The sequence below is a fragment of the Sebastes fasciatus genome, chromosome 18, assembly GCF_043250625.1.
Source record: "Sebastes fasciatus isolate fSebFas1 chromosome 18, fSebFas1.pri, whole genome shotgun sequence".
In the NCBI taxonomy this organism is placed as follows: domain Eukaryota; kingdom Metazoa; phylum Chordata; class Actinopteri; order Perciformes; family Sebastidae; genus Sebastes; species Sebastes fasciatus.
This window is the reverse complement of record NC_133812.1, coordinates 23,083,163-23,099,077: the sequence shown is the minus strand read 5'-3', so window position 1 is coordinate 23,099,077 and position 15,915 is coordinate 23,083,163. Positions and strand designations below refer to the sequence as shown.

Sequence of the window (15,915 nt, the reverse complement as noted above, 5' to 3'; positions counted from 1 at the left end):
CCGGAGCTCAGCCAATAGGAACGCTCTCTCAAAAAAATGACCTGTGATTGGCTAGATTCTTTCTAAAGCCTGAAAAACAGAGACATGAGGAGGTGCAGAAGTCTAGTTTTACACTTGAATTACAATATGATGGTAATGGACTTGGACTTGGACGCTTTTCTAGTCTTCCGCTTTACACTACATGTCAGTATTCACCCATTCACACACTGATGGCAGAGGCTACTAAGGTGCCAATTTAGGATTTAATCTAAATACTCATTCACACACCGATGGCTATGCCTCTGGGAGCAATTTGGGGTTAAGTGTCTTGCTCAAGGACACATCGACATGTGACCCGGAGCAGCCGGGGATCGAATCACCGACCTTCCGATTGGTGGACAACCTGCTCTACCCTCTGAGCCACAGCCGCCCAGGTGATGAAAGGTTATCATGACATTTCTGCCGACTGCAGCTTTAAGTACATTTTGCTGATACATACTTTTAATTAAGTGAGGTTTTGAATGCAGGACTTTTACTTGTGTGGTATTTTCACAGTGTGGTATTACTCCAGTAAAGGATCTGAATACTTGTCTTCCTGCAGTTCAGCCTTCATGACCCTGGATGGCGCCACGTGGCTCACCAGGATCTAAACATGTTTCATAACATCCAGCAGTCGTCGCTAAATCTCCATCTCTTCCTCCTCCTCTCACACACCGACACAGAGCTGGTGTGTTTCATTTGAATGGTACAAACAGTGAGGCGCTTCAAGCTTCAGCACCTGAAGCAGAGAGAAGAGAAGAGAAGAGAAGTCGCTTCTGGAGTTTAACCTGGTGTTCACGTCTTGGATTTTACCCCCCGCAGGAGACCTGATGCTTCTTCACAACATGACCCGGTTGGTACTGAACTTTACTGCGTGAATGGTGGAAAGAAAACACCATTTATGAAGCCATATGCTGCCTGAAGGGGGGAAGCTCACTAGCTCATGTTAGCTCTAGCTAGCGGCCCAGCTAGTTACTACCAACATCTCCGTTTACCTCCGTTTACCCTCAATGAGCTGTGAACTAACATCAGATAACTGTGACTGTAGCTAACGAGCTGCTAGCATGAGCTAACTGTTAAAGCTAACTGTGACTGTAGCTAACTAGCTGCTAGCATGAGCTAACTGTGACTGTAGCTAACTAGCTAGTAGCATGAGCTAACTGTAACTGTAGCTAACTAGCTAGTAGCATGAGCTAACTGTAACTGTAGCTAACTAGCTAGTAGCATGAGCTAACAGTCAAAGCTAACTGTAGCTAACTGGCTAGTAGCATGAGCTAACTGTAGCTGTACATGTAGCTAACTAGCTAGTAGCATGAGCTAACTGTAACTGTAGCTAACTAGCTAGTAGCATGAGCTAACTGTAACTGTAGCTAACTAGCTAGTAGCATGAGCTAACAGTCAAAGCTAACTGTAGCTAACTAGCTAGTAGCATGAGCTAACAGTTAAAGCTAACTGTAGCTAACTGGCTAGTAGCATGAGCTAACTGTAGCTAAAGGGACATAATGAGCTTCTCTCTAAACGTCTGCAGACATGAAACCTGCTACTTTAACAGTAATGAACATGTCCTGTGTGTTGCAGCTCACCTAGCTCACCTTAACTTGTATCACAAACAGCCAACGCCTTTGTAACACAACTACACAGCGTTTTTGTTTTGTTTCTCATTTAAATGTTTGCTTTTAGTCCTTTTTGAATGAGCTGCATGTTAATCACATGTTGAACGAGGGAAGACAACCTGGACGTTTTGTTTATTTAACCTTTATTTAACCAGGTTAGTCTCATTGAGATTAAGAAGCTCTTTGCCAAGACAGTCAGCAGCAAGAACAACAAAGCTGCAGACACAGACACAAATGGAGATAAAATACAATTCACAAACACTAAAAGCACTAACATTTGCATTAAAGAGAGCTATCTAAAGACAAATGGGGTGACAAAAAGGAACTTTTCTGGGAGTCAGCTGTACAACAAGGGGGCTAAAAACAGAGAGTCTGCTTCTAAAGCCTTCATTTTAGATTTAACAATATTTAATTGTAAATAACAGAGAGCACAAAGAGGTCCTGTGAACGCAATGAACACTATCCACAATGTTTTTGCGTAATAATGTGACTGACTTTAACAAACTCCTGAATTTGTCCTCCTGTTTTTCCCACAATTGTTTGTCCCACCAGTGTCTCTTATTGTGGATAAGCATGTCTGGTAAGGAGAAGTCTTAAAGATCAACCAGAATAAATCCCATATGGCTTTCTGCGATCCTACCAGCATCTTTCTGCTGAAAAGAACATGAAGCAGGTAAGGAGATGTGAAAACAAATACCACGTCTTATTGTGTAAATAATTGTGTTTCTTAAATCCTGGTGACTGTGAAGTACAGTTGAGTTGTAGAAGTAGAGATTGTAGTAGTGGCTTCATCCCCTATCCTTTTGTTTTAGGTGGATATTATAAATAAGGAAGAATTAGATAAAGAAAGGTGAGTCTCTGATCCACATCTGTTTGGGTTCATCTAATTATGATCACTCACTCATTCTGTGTCCCACAGATCTTCCCTCTCAGTCACTGGACCATTAAGGCACCTTTTTCCATTAACCATTATCACCATGTCTGTGGCTTTTAATTTTATGGTTTTTACAAACTATGTGTGACAGCTTTGCATCTGGTTCACTTTCCTCTCAGCAGATTTCAAGTCCATTACGGAGTACCCAGCCCAGGCAAAGCGAAGCGATTGTCATCTTGCAAGAGGAAGGGTTCTCCGTCGGTGGAGGTGGGCTCAAAGCTGCACCGCAGAACATCCAATGTAGGCCGTGTCTGTGAACGCGGCATGGCCAACAAAGAAAATGAGCTGACGTGCTCCGATGATGTGCGGGGCATGCACTACAAAGACAAGTGCGGGCTCCCTGTGAACTCTGCAGAGGCCTCCAAGATGGCAGGGGCCAGCTCCAAGTACAGCGAATTTACAGAGGTGAGAGTCACAACTAGGCCGACAGACGCTCACCGACAGCCCCAAACTGTCCGGACAACTGTCGGCTTGGTGTGTCAAGGCCTTGAGTCTTTCTTGGTGTTGATACATTTGCAACACAGCAGACTGAATTCCCTTTGTGCATTGTCTTTACGTACAGCTGTCAAAGGACCATGAAGCTATGACTCACATCCTTTTTGGAAGGAACCTACGACTAAAAGTAGCCCAAACACTAGGGCGAAAAAACGCTAGTGAATTAGTGGCCTACCTAATAAGGTAAAACGGTGACAGCCTTTTGGTAGTTTGCATTCATTCCTCTCAGTCACATAACATGCTTCATCTTTATTTATGTGTTGGTTTTACAGAATTGAAGACACAGGGGTGCTGCTTGACTGCTTACCCGTCTTAACAAACAAGTGAGTCTCAGCTGGGTGTTTTTCATGTACTTGTTTTTTAATGATTAACCTGTAATGACTGTACTGCACATTACTGGAAACCTGTTTCAAACAAGATCATGTAGCATCATTAGAGCTGCACCTACTGATTTTTAGTATTGATTAATCCATATGTTTTTTTCTCAATGAATCTGAAAGTCTGTAGATTTGCAGAAAGAAGTGAAAAATGTGCAGCATGGTTTGTCATAGCCCAAGGTCACGTCTCAAATTTCTTGTTTTGGCTGACCAACTGTTGACAACTTAAAGATACTCAAGTTACAAGAATATTAAACAGAAGAAAACAGCTATTCCTTTCCTTTGAGAAACTGGAATCACTGAATATTTGGCATTTTTGCCTGATAATCAAGTAATTGTTTAAGTAAATTATTAAACTTTTCTGTTGACTTATTGTTTTGGCTCTAAGCATTATTATCTAAATTATGATTTGTGGCATTATATATATGCATTGATCATATGAAATACACCTGACCAGCACAACGGCACAAATTGAGCATAAAGTTGCAAAACTTGTTAGAGCTGCAATGATTAATCTATTAGTTTTCAACTATTACATTAATCGGCAACTATTTATTAATCAGTTTGAGTAATTTGTCAAGAAAAAAAGTAAAAATTCTCTGATTCCAGCTTCTTAAATGTGAATATTTTCTGGTTTCTTTACCCCTCTATGACAGTAAACCGAATATCTTTGAGTTGTTAGTCAAAACAAGACATTTGAGGACGTCATATTGGACTTTGGGAAACACTGATCAACATTTTTCACCATTTTCTGACATTTTATAGACCAAACAACTAATCTAGAAAATAATCAACAGGTTAATTGACAATGAAAATAATTGTTAGTTGCAGCCCTAAAACGTCTAGTTCACAGAGAGGAAAATCCCTAAGTCCTTCTTTCTTCTCTTTTTGTGTCCACTTTGAAGCAATTTGCTGATAGATAATTTGACTGAAGTCAACATTTAAGACAGTTAGAGCTATTTGTTTTTTCTGTGCCTGCCCACATTACTGACAATCAGCTCACTTTCTTTCCTCTTGTGTTTTCTTGTTTCTAATCAGCCTTAAAACCGAAGCACCATGTTTGTCACTTGGCTGCTGCGTTGACCTCATGCCCCTAGTCAAAGTGATTCTTGCCAGTAGATACGAAGAGTAAGTGTCCCTGAGAAATTACATACATGTTTAATGATCTCGCATTATATCTAGAAGTCCTGGGTTAAAAGCGATTGGATTTACTGTTTTAGTCTTGAAGGCAATTCTAAACTCATTCAAGAAGCTTCATCCGGTTTGATGAATAACTAATAAACTGAGTGTTAATTTATTAATTAAATAAAATGTGTAAGATAAGAGCAGCAAAAACAGTTATTACATTTCTACAAGCCTCTTGGATGAGTAATGAAATGTCTTTAACTCGTATCTTATGACCTGGAGAAACTTCATAAATATCTTTGATAATGTTATTTGACAAACTTGTCTGATTTAACTGTCTTTTTTTTTTTCTTTTTTTTTTCACAGAAACATAGTGGTTGGTTTACACTGGGTTCAATCCGTCATCAGGAAATGGTGGCCAGAACTTTCTAAGAATGAGAAAAGACTGCGGGACAGTTGTTCAGAAGACAGGTGGGTAGTGCATGCTTAAATACAACCTAATACTTCCTAATCTTACCTCATTTTCCGAGGTAACCGTACAACCATTGTACAATATTTCACTGGAAATGCTGCTAATCAGCACCGTGGAAACTGAGCAGGAGAAACTTTCTATATAGCGCTCCAGGCTTGGGCTCACCTCCGGCGCTGGGACACATCTCTATCACCAGGACCCATGGTGGAAAATCACATGTTTATCGTGCTTCCTTATCAATGAATAATGTTTACATGCCACTTTATTATATTGTGCAGTGTATTGTTTTATCGTATTCATCGTTAAAGTAGCCTACTGAGCGTATATTTAATACATTGTATCGCATCCATGCTACACGACCTCCAATAACACCAAGGTAAACAATACAATCACATGTGAAACATGTCATACACGTATCTAACTGCAGTAGCAGAGAGAGAGTGTGTGTGTTGGGTTTACGGCTACTTACTGTTGGGCACTGTGTGCTCTCAGCACATATTAACATGGTAATGTTTGTGTGTTTATTGCAGGAATATTGAAGTCATGAAGCAGCGGCTGAAGGACTTGTGGAAGGAAGGAGCCCGATTATGTATGGTTCCAGGATCTACGGGAGAACTGGCAAAGGTAAGAAGGATGCCAGCATTATTATTATAGTACTTATCAGGGATTATTTTATAAAGCAGTAGCTGTAAAAGATTTGTCAGGACTGAGAAAGAAAACTATTGTCAAATTACATTTAACCGTCCTTCAAAATATGGTCTAAATGTTGAGCTTTGTCTGGGTTACCTGTTTGAAGGTTTCATGAAAATTGCTTTTTCTATTTTATTTTTTAACTAAAACACACCATTCCTGTTACGGGCAAAACTAAATGAAAACAAGTGCAACAGAGTTGAATCAAAACCTCCCTGTAAATGTTTTTAGATGAACACTGTGTCATAAAGATACTGTACATACAAGTGCTCCCTCTGTTTTTTCCGCCCTCTGTTGATTTTGGGAGGACACAGCCAACCACTCCCAACCTATAAAAAAACTCCAGGTCCACCATGAGCTGACAAGCATGAGCATTTGTATGAGTTGAGTTTGTATTGTGGTTGTGGTTCATTTATTTCCATCTTCACATCCTGTTTCCTGCTGTCATTTCATGAGATGCTTTAAAGGGAGTTACTTATTCTAAGTTTCAGGTATTGGTTGCAGAAAACGTATACACACCTTCTTTTGGGATTGATACATTATGATTACATACTTATAAATAAAAAAACAAAGCATTCAAATACTGATTTGGAGGTTGATTACCATGGCAACAGTCGAAGCTTCAAAGTATTCGGGTCAGCCCTAGTGCAGACTATTTCACTGGCTGTGGCGACAACTAATGTGTTATCTCCTCTTCTTGTTGCAGGCCATCCAGTCTTATCTATCACAGCTGCCCTGACGGTTGTCAGTGTAGCGCTCTGAGGATGTGACCACTACTGCCGGATCATGGCTCTGTTTTGAACTGATAACGACGCCAGAGAAAAGGACTGGTTCGTTCTGCCACTTAACACTCAAACTGGGACTGAACTTGACAATTCAGACGACTCCTCTCAGTTAGAGCTGGAGACTCTTGAGGAGGGCCGAGAGAACCTTTCTACAAAAAAAAAAAAACACTGCTTCACATTGAAGTGGACCTTGTGAAGGGGCATATTTAGTGGACCTCCATGAAGACTGGGTGTAACGTCGCTCTATGAAGTGCCAAGCTCTTTGTCTCTCGTCACTACACCGCTCTTTGCCATGGAATGCAAATGCACTTGTGGATGTAATGAATGCTCCGCTGTTTTAATGTGTGTTGCGCCCGGGATTCTCCGGAATCAGGAACTTGAATCAGTCTTAAGTTATTAGAGCTCCTCTTGTTTTCATTTTGCCTCTTCATATGACATTTGACTGTATAATGTAAATTGTAAAAACAAGTGATTCTTTTAATCTTCTTTTAAATAAATTTGACAAAAATCAATTGTTTTTGTTGTGTGTGTGTGTGTGTGTGTACATATACAATAAAGTTACAGAGAGAAATACAAATGTGTCAAGCCCTACAAACCTACATAGTTGCTCTTATTTCCTTTGTGATTTCCTTAATTGTTTCATAAGTCATCCAAAGTGGCCAAACTAGTTTTTCAGTTGTTCCTGTTTGTAGTTGTTGCCAGAGGCACATAAAGAGACACTGATTCCTGGTTGGTGCACTTCTTTTTTTGTTAAAGCTTTATTAATATAGTTTCGTTTCTATATGTGTGTTTTATTTGTGTATGCAAAAAAGCAATAAAGACTAAAGTGACAAAAAAAAAAGCTTTATTAATATAAAAAGTTTTCAATTTCTGCTTATCATAACAAAAGAGTGAAACGATATTAACAATAGAAGGCACAATCATTAAAGAAAATAGGACGAGTCGTAAAGGACAAATAAAGGCAGATTAAACGCAACTAATTTCTTTAACGCATTCACATTTTTTAGGTTGTAGGAGGCTAAAAACTTAAGCTACATTTTGGCGAGGAAGAACTGTCATGGACATTTTCAAAGGGGTCCCTTGACCTCTGACCTCCAGATATGTAAATGGGTTCTATGGGTACCCACGAGTCTCCCCTTTACAGACATGCCCACTTTATGATAATCACATGCAGTTTGGGGCAAGTCATAGTCAAGTCAGCACACTGACACACTGACAGCTGTTGTTGCCTGTTGGGCTGCATTTTGCCACGTTATGATTTGAGCATATTTTTAATGCTAAATGCAGTACCTGTGAGGGTTTCTGGACAATATTTGTCTTTGTTTTGTGTTAATTGATTTCCAATAATAAATATATACATACATTTCCATAAAGCAGCATATTTGTCCACTCCCATGTTGATAAAAGTGTTAAATACTTGACAAATCTCCCTTTAAGGTACACTTTGAACAGATAAAAAATGTGATTAATTGCATTAAAGGGACTGTTTGTAACTTCTTATACATATAAATCACCCGGGTCGGTGTCCCATGCCCGCTCGCGTATGTGAATGTGAATGTACAGTGGACATTTGTGCAGAAATAACTGCTGCTGCTCCTCCAGACCAACAGAGGTTTCCCGTGCCTTGTGAAGTGACGGGGCTCCACAGCGAGAAACGTTATCATCTCCGACCTGATGCCAGTGTCTCCCCTGTTCCCTCTGACCGCGGTCGGGAGGCTGAGGCAGGAAAAGCCAACACTAGGGTCAGCAGTGATTCATGGAGAGACCTTCGTCTGGTCAACTAACATTACTGCCAAGCAGCTGAAATATAAAGTGATATTGTGGTTTTAGCTGACGTGTGTCGCCTCACTGTTTTGAGCGATGCTCGTTCATGTCTATTTAGAGCGAGCACAAGCGCGGGCAACAGGACGCTGACTTTCGTTGACTTAACGGCCACAGGTGTCGCTGTTAACAAGCATTTCTGATTCTTACAAACAGTCCCTTTAACTATGCGATTAATTTTAATATTTTAATCGATTGACAGCCTAATTGTAATATTTAATTATAAAAATACTATCATATGTAACTTTAAGAGTTAAAATGGGTATTCCTAGAAAAAACTGCTTTGTGAATAAATAAATCCCATTAAAATATTTGCCATAAAATACTTTTGGTAGTCTTTACATTCAAAATATAGGATGACATCTCTAACTGACAGCTTTAACCCTCCTGTTGTCTTCCCGTCGACCATGCAACTTTTGTTGTCAAAATTGACCCGGTCTGGTTTGACTGTTTTTAAAGCATACATTATAAATTATCACCCAATTCTGTATTACACCTTTTTGGCCAACTTCATTCCAACTCATAACCACAAGTTTTACACTTTTTTTGGGAATTCATGGTCAATAAACCTAATTTATATGAAATTAAACCTCATTTTTTTAAGGAAAAAATGCAGAAATTATGAATTATTTGGACTATACTCAAAAATGGAGGAATAATGTTGATGGATTATCACAGACCGGTATATGTCAAAGTTTAGTCAGAATATTACGAATATTATAATATTAAAAAAAATATTTAAAGCTGTCAGTTAGAGATGTCATCCTATATTTTGAATGTAAAGACTACCAAAAGTATTTTATGGCAAATATTTTAATGGGATTTATTTATTCACAAAGCAGTTTTTTCTAGGAATACCCATTTTAACTCTTAAAGTTACATATGATAGTATTTTTATAATTAAATATTACAATTAGGCTGTCAATCGATTAAAATATTAAAATTAATCGCATAGTTAAATGTTGATTCCTACAAAACAACTACAGTACATCAGACATCAACTGAGTGTCATTGTCTGTCGGTTTGTACAATAAAGTTTTATTGAAGTGACGTCATCTTCCGCAGCTACAGACAGCAGCTGATGAGCCTTCTCCTCTTCCGCTTCTCCTCTCCACAAACTGCTCTCTAATAACACATATTAGACAGTTAGACCTCATTTTAACTCTGATAAAGACAGACAACATGTTGTTCAAGGAGAGAGTACCGTTGTGGGTGTTTGTGCAGGCTGCTGTGGTTACAGTAGCGTTGTGTTTCACCGACATGGAGACCGGGCCTGCTGGTGGAGCAGCAGCAGGTGTAACGTTTCTCTCCACTCAGAACAACAACAACGGGGATCGCTTCAAGATAGAAGGCAGAGCGATAGTCCCCGGGGTGAAAACACAAGACTGGGTGTCTGCTGCCAGGATCCTGGTGGAAGGGGAAGAGTACGTCGGCTTTGTGAGGTAAGAAGCAGCCTCACTGATACCTGCTAGGCTAGTTAGCAGCTAGGCTAGGTAGCATCAGCATTGCTAGTCTAAATGGTGTCCTGCAGCTGCTGTCACCGGATGGCAGGTTTTAACTGTCATATCTTAATTTACAGCTTAATAAATGTGGATGTAATTTGTCCAGCACTGATATTTCATTATTACTTAACTGTCATTGAGCTTTAATGTCTTTATGAGCTCAGCCAGGCCTCCTAACTAGCTAACTGGGATCATAACAAACATGTTGCCTCAAGGGGACTTGCTGAATGTCTACAGTATATAGCACTGATGCAACGTTATTCAGTTCAGTTCAGACAACTTTATTTATCCCCAAGGGGTCAATTCATTTGTGGCTTTCCTAGTCCATTCATTCATTCATACAACAGACAACCAATAATTAGTTAAATCATGTTTTTTTCATTATAAAGCAGGCTTAAGTCTTTCATAAATACTGTGAAAGTATCGACACACTCAATACACAGGGAAATACAAACAGCCCCTATTCAGAAACTCTGCGTTTGAAACAAGCTGTCAGGATTTCTGCCCATTCGTGATGTCACAAATATACAATATTTAGACCCTTTACACAGATTTAAACGTAAACAAATATCGAAATGTGTCCCAGTTTATTCCTGGTTGCAATGTTTGTGAATGTCATCAGCTGACAGGAAGTGAACATGGACCCAAGCTGTTGCCTAGCAACGCAATTCTGTTGCAATTCCGTCAAAATGCGTTAAAACGGAGCGTTTCAGACAGACGGTGAATACAGGCATATTCAGGCTGACAGTATGAGGAAAATAAAGTTGTTTTTTTAACATTACAGCATGTAAACATGTTCTAGTAGAATTACAAAATACAAGTATGAACCTGAAAATGAGCACGATATGGGACCTTTAAGTCAAAGGAAACATATTAAAGGCATGGGGGCAGTTGAAGGGACAAGTTACAATAAGAACCGTATAAATACATAGGATTATGGCAATAAAAGCCCTAAAAATAAGAAACAATATATAAGAACAACATATCTTAAAGTTCCTCTAAATAACAGTCATCTAAAATGGGTATGGTCTGTGTTCAGCAAGATGTGATCTGGTTGGCTGATAATTTGTTTTGCTTTCTCAGCCACCTGTTTCTCCCAAATTGTGCCCATGTCCTTCTGCTGAACTCCACTAATCTTGGAGCACACTTTGACTATACTATTTAGACTGTTCTTGTCCTTCACAGACAGCCCGTTAAACCAGCAGGTAAAAGAAAAGGTTAAAATAAAGCAGCTGCTGTCACCAGATGGCAGGTCTTAACCGTCCTATCTTAATTTACAGCCTTATAAATGTGGATGTAACTTGTGCCACAACACGGATATTTCATTATTACTTAACTGTCATTGAGCTTTAATGTGATTATGAGCTCAGCCAGGCCTCCCTCTGTGTCTCACAGTAACTAGCTAACTGTGATCATAACAAACATGTTGCCTCAAGGGGACTTGTCTGTTGTTGTTGCAGTCTTCAAGCACTGCTATAGGTTAGTACTGTAGTGTATTTACTGTGAGATATTTGTGTATATCTGCCATGATGGAGCCCATGTTTTATATTGTAACTTAATAAACAGCAGCAAAGTTGTTGCAAATAAATACCTAAATATAATGGGATAGTCAGAGCCTCAAAAGTTAACCTAGATAAACACACCCAGTTGCTAGTTTATTATGTACACCTATCTTAACTGATAATTTATATAAATGGGCTGGACAAAAGTTTAAAAATTTCACAATATAATGCATTTTAACTCCATAAACTTACAGCTTCAAAAATGTCCCTAATCAACTGTATACATTTGTGGTCTTGACAAAATCGAATTCTTGTTACAGAACTGATGGAAGTTTTGCCGTGAATGACGTCCCGTCAGGATCCTACGTTGTGGAAGTAGTCACCCCTACCTTTAGATTTGAACCAGTGCGTGTTGATATCACATCCAAGGGCAAAATGAGGTAAGACTAGTGTGCGAAAACAAAAAGGCACACGCAAATGTTTCATATTGGTTGAGTCAGTCTTGCATATTATTCAGCGTAAGGTAACCACGTGTCATTTCACAGGGCACGTCTTGTGAACTTTATCAAGACGTCAGAAGTAATTCGCCAGCCGTATCCTCTTCAAATCAGGGCTAACGGCCCTCACACCTACTTCATGAAGAGAGAAACCTGGGGATGGACAGACTTCCTCATGAACCCAATGGTAAAAAAAAAGATTATGTTGCACTGAACTTGCTGAATATATACTGTAAGATGTATTGTATACTCTCAGCGGGGTAGAGAGATTTCCAACAGGTCAGTTTGTCATCTTGTCATTGTTTACTGTGCTGTGCATATCATTACCTTGCCTTAAAGGGATAGTTCAGGTGTTTTGAAGAGGGGTTGTATGAGGTACTTATTCATAGTCAGTGTATTACCTACAGTAGATGACAGTCAGCACACCTTCAGCTTGGAGAAACAGACAGCAGTACCGACAACCTAAAAAATTCAATATCAGTTTAAGTGTACGCTATATTTTTAATGTTTTCACCACTTAACCTTGTCGTCAGACAGCCATTTCCAACGGGGAACTGAACCCGTTGTATCCATCTATGCTCTCGCCAAAGCAACCAGACTCCATTGAGAAAACCTCTAATTTCACCTCATGAAATACAGAAGGATGCTGCTCTACTGCTGCCTTCATCGGTTAGTTTGTTTGTGCTGTTGAGTGAATAACACAAACTAACTGATCGAGGCAGCGGTAGAGCAGCAGCCTTCTGTGAGGTCAAATTACTTCTTCTTTTTTCAATGGAGTCTGGTTACTTGGGCTGAGAGCATAGATAACGGCTTCAGTTCCGCATCGGAAACATAGACTGTATAACTGTCTCACGGCAAGGTAAACCAGCAAAAATATTATGAATATAGCGTACACTTAAACTGATATTGAATTTTAAAGGTGAGCCTTTCTTTTATGTGTCTAAAATATGTTTTGCATTGTTTACAGCAGTCGATTGCTTTGGTTCTGTGCAGTAATTCCTATCTGCCTCTCCAAACTGGGGGTAGTAGTCAAATGAAACCGTGCCCATCCTGTGCAGTTGCTATTCTCCAGACTTGATTCTCCTTATTCGACATGCTCACCCTTGATTTATTGAATGTAGGTTGCCCGTATAGTACAAGTACCAGTTGTCAGCATACTTTTTGTCAGTTCAGACCATCCCATACTGTACATACTGTATGCAAGTTTATTAGATGATTCTGGTGCTTCTGGCTCTCATGTTTAAATATATTGTCTTTGTTGCTCCTGCAGGTTATGATGATGGTTCTGCCCCTGCTGATCATTGTTCTGCTGCCCAAGGTGGTCAACACCAACGACCCAGAGATGAGAAAGGTAAAGAATCCTAGTAAACTTTGCACGTATATTGAGTTCATCTTCATGCAGTGTCTCTGAATTTTATTGGATGCATTCTGATCAGTTCAATAAGGATTTATTAATTGGCACTTGAGTTCCCAAAACAATAGCATTTGTAGTTCAAGTAGTCAAAGGAACACGTGTCCTTGTCTAATCTTGAAGTGTGAGCGTATCTTTACAGTGAGAAATGTCAGTGAAATCGTTTTTTTAAATCAGCCAGGAATTCCAGAGTCTGTCCCGAGCCTCCAGCTCTCCCATCTACAGCTGTTTTCATTTCCCTACCGTCTTTACAGGAAATGGAGCAGTCCATGAACATGCTGAACCCCAACCCCGAGCTTCCAGACGTCTCCGAGCTCATGACCAAGCTCTTCTCCGGCTCCAAGGGCTCCAGCAAGGCAAGCAGCAGCAGCAGCAAGGGCACCAGGCCGGCTGTCAAGAGGAGGTAGTAGGACACATCTCGTCCCCTCAGTCTGCCTAAAAAAGCTCAACTTATGCCATGGAAGCAAGATTTTTAAGTGTCATTTTTTTTTTCCCCTCTGGGTCTATTGTACAGTTCTCTTTATTATTAGATGTTTTAAGCACATCTTGATTTCTAATATGCTATTGGAAACTGAGAAAAAAATAAGATTTTTTTTTCATACTGCACTGATAGAAATTTCTTAAACCCTGCGAAAGCTGTAATCCTTCATTTTGCTGTATACTTCCTACATGTGGCTCTACTACTCATCATCTTTTCTGTGCTAACCCCCTGGTGTGCATTTTTTTTCCACTGCTGCTAATTCCACTACCTGAAAGATCATATATACAGAGATTTTCTTTTTTGTTTGCGATTTCGGTTATATGACTGTGAATGAAGATTAATTGAATTTTAAGACTGATAAATTCTTATTTAAAAGCCTAGATTAATAAATTTGCAATGGTATATAACAACTGTGTTTTTATTTCAGACCATCTTATTTGTTTGAGAGTGAACACATGGCCTTCTCTTTTATTGAATTATATATTGTGTGGTGTGCTGCCAGGATTCGCATACTGTACATTACGTGTCTAACGTCTATAAATTAAAAAGGGAACGGCTGGCAGTTCAAATGATGAAAGGGCTGTGTGGTTTCTTTCAAGATCTCTAGAGTGTAACTTAACTTTAAATAAAGCGGACATGCATGTCCATATTAAAGTCATAATAAAATGTGTTTGTGCTAAATGTCCTCACTTCATTATAAATCACTCTTAGTTGCTGAGATGTGAGCTCAGAAGCTGTTAGGATTATTGCGTGAAAGTTAAGTTTTAACAGAAAATCCTAAAAGTGCTATGGATGAAACTGCTACCGAGCTCACACGTCAGCAGATTAATCTCCTTGACAACTGAGCAAACTCAATTTTGCTGATGTAGGCCCGGTAGGAAAAAGATAGTAAGTGGACGTTAAATTGGGATTTTTTTGTTAAACTACTTGTGAACAGGAATGAGCGGTTCCCAACCTGAGGGTTGAGCCCCCACATAGGGTCCCTAGATAAATGAAAAAAAGTGTCACAAGAAGTCTAAAAATCCTTTAAAGGGGACATGTCATGCTCATTTTCAGGTTCATACTTGTATTTTGGGTTTCCACTACAACATGTTTACATGCTTTAATGTTCAAAAACACAATATTTTTCTCTTACTGTCTGTCTGAATATACCTGTAATCACCTACGCTCTGTTTTACCGCCTGTCTCTTGAAGCCCCCCTCCTGAAAAAGCCCAGTCTGCTCTGATTGGCTTGTGAGAAAAATATGGTGCACCTTCGCAAAGGTAGTTCTGCACTTATAGCATCAGTCATATTTGTACATGTTATCCATGGCACGTTAGTTTTATTACTCAACTGTTGGAGCGGGTAATTATTAGCATCATTTCTCAAAAAAAAAAAAAAAAGTAATTTACAAATACAAACCGAATCACATCAGATTCCACACGTTTGATGTTGAAGACGTTCATGCTGACGAAGCCTTTGGAGTTTGTATTTCTCTGTTCACATCAGTACACACAGACTCAACTTCACAAAACTGCACAGATGGACAACAGAGCACAGATTCATTCACAGAGCTCTTTTGCCTCTGAGCAGAACAAAAGGCACAGAGTTCAGGGAGAGAACAGTTGACATTACAGCATTAAAAGACACAGAAGTGCAATAATTTACAACAGCATCACTCATCCATTAGAGAGACGTGGTGGCAGTCAGGCTTCATCATGTTTAAATACCATGTGTGATTTTTTTCTTCTTTTTTTTACATTAATATGAACATTGACAGGAATAAAAGTGTGATCCATAAACAATCTCATATGTCATGTTACCACTGTGAAACTAATGCAGCTGTAAATGCACAGACAGATTAGCCCTTGAACACAAGATCAAATAGCGATTGCAAGAGCCAAAAAACATTCACTAAACACTGATATACACTAAGCAATTTACATTTACCATTTGAGAGGTGTAAAATCAGTGAAATATATTCTTTATACTATAAATTACTTTGAAATGTGAAAGCCTACAATATGTCTTTTATGTACAGTGCAAGTGAGCAATAGAATAATGAAGGATTACATGAGGTTTAAAGGACCCACATGCTCATACAGTATGTACGTTAAAAGTATGTTAATAGTCCCTGTAATCATTCTTCCCTTCCAGGTTTGCCCTCAGGCTCACCTCGTGAAGACATTCTTGAAGGATATAATTGATTACC

At 39.2% G+C, this 15,915-nt stretch overlaps 2 protein-coding genes across 3 annotated transcripts; both read left to right on the top strand.

The window, feature by feature from the left end:
* Positions 1-694: 694 nt before the first annotated feature.
* katnbl1 (katanin p80 subunit B-like 1) lies at positions 695-7,016 on the top strand. Of its 2 annotated transcripts, none has more exons than XM_074615642.1 (10): positions 695-871; positions 2,184-2,304; positions 2,444-2,481; positions 2,685-2,970; positions 3,128-3,243; positions 3,333-3,383; positions 4,476-4,565; positions 4,929-5,033; positions 5,565-5,658; positions 6,431-7,016. In XM_074615642.1, exons 2-10 carry the CDS (start codon positions 2,296-2,298, stop codon positions 6,461-6,463), a joined length of 822 nt encoding a protein of 273 aa, XP_074471743.1. In that variant the 5' UTR covers positions 695-871; positions 2,184-2,295; the 3' UTR covers positions 6,464-7,016. The 2 variants fall into 2 exon arrangements, with proteins under 2 accessions (XP_074471743.1, XP_074471744.1); XM_074615643.1 differs by having other exon boundaries at positions 716-871; positions 2,688-2,970.
* Positions 7,017-9,371: 2,355 nt separating this feature from the next.
* Positions 9,372-14,393, top strand: emc7b (ER membrane protein complex subunit 7b). The gene is made up of 5 exons (XM_074615791.1): positions 9,372-9,772; positions 11,655-11,774; positions 11,880-12,018; positions 13,102-13,182; positions 13,497-14,393. The coding sequence occupies exons 1-5, from the start codon at positions 9,513-9,515 to the stop codon at positions 13,647-13,649; spliced, it is 753 nt and encodes a 250-aa protein (XP_074471892.1). The 5' UTR covers positions 9,372-9,512; the 3' UTR covers positions 13,650-14,393.
* The last annotated feature ends 1,522 nt before the right edge of the window (positions 14,394-15,915 follow it).

Coding starts and splice junctions, on each gene's coding strand:
- katnbl1 (XM_074615642.1), top strand. Junction 4,566..4,928: donor CTTGCCAGTAGATACGAAGA/GTAAGTGTCCCT, acceptor TTTTTTTCACAG/AAACATAGTGGTTGGTTTAC. Junction 5,659..6,430: donor CTACGGGAGAACTGGCAAAG/GTAAGAAGGATG, acceptor TTCTTGTTGCAG/GCCATCCAGTCTTATCTATC.
- emc7b (XM_074615791.1), top strand. CDS start 9,513: ATGTTGTTCAAGGAGAGAGTACCGTTGTGGGTGTTTGTGCAGGCTGCT. Junction 12,019..13,101: donor ACTTCCTCATGAACCCAATG/GTAAAAAAAAAG, acceptor TTGCTCCTGCAG/GTTATGATGATGGTTCTGCC. Junction 13,183..13,496: donor ACGACCCAGAGATGAGAAAG/GTAAAGAATCCT, acceptor CCGTCTTTACAG/GAAATGGAGCAGTCCATGAA.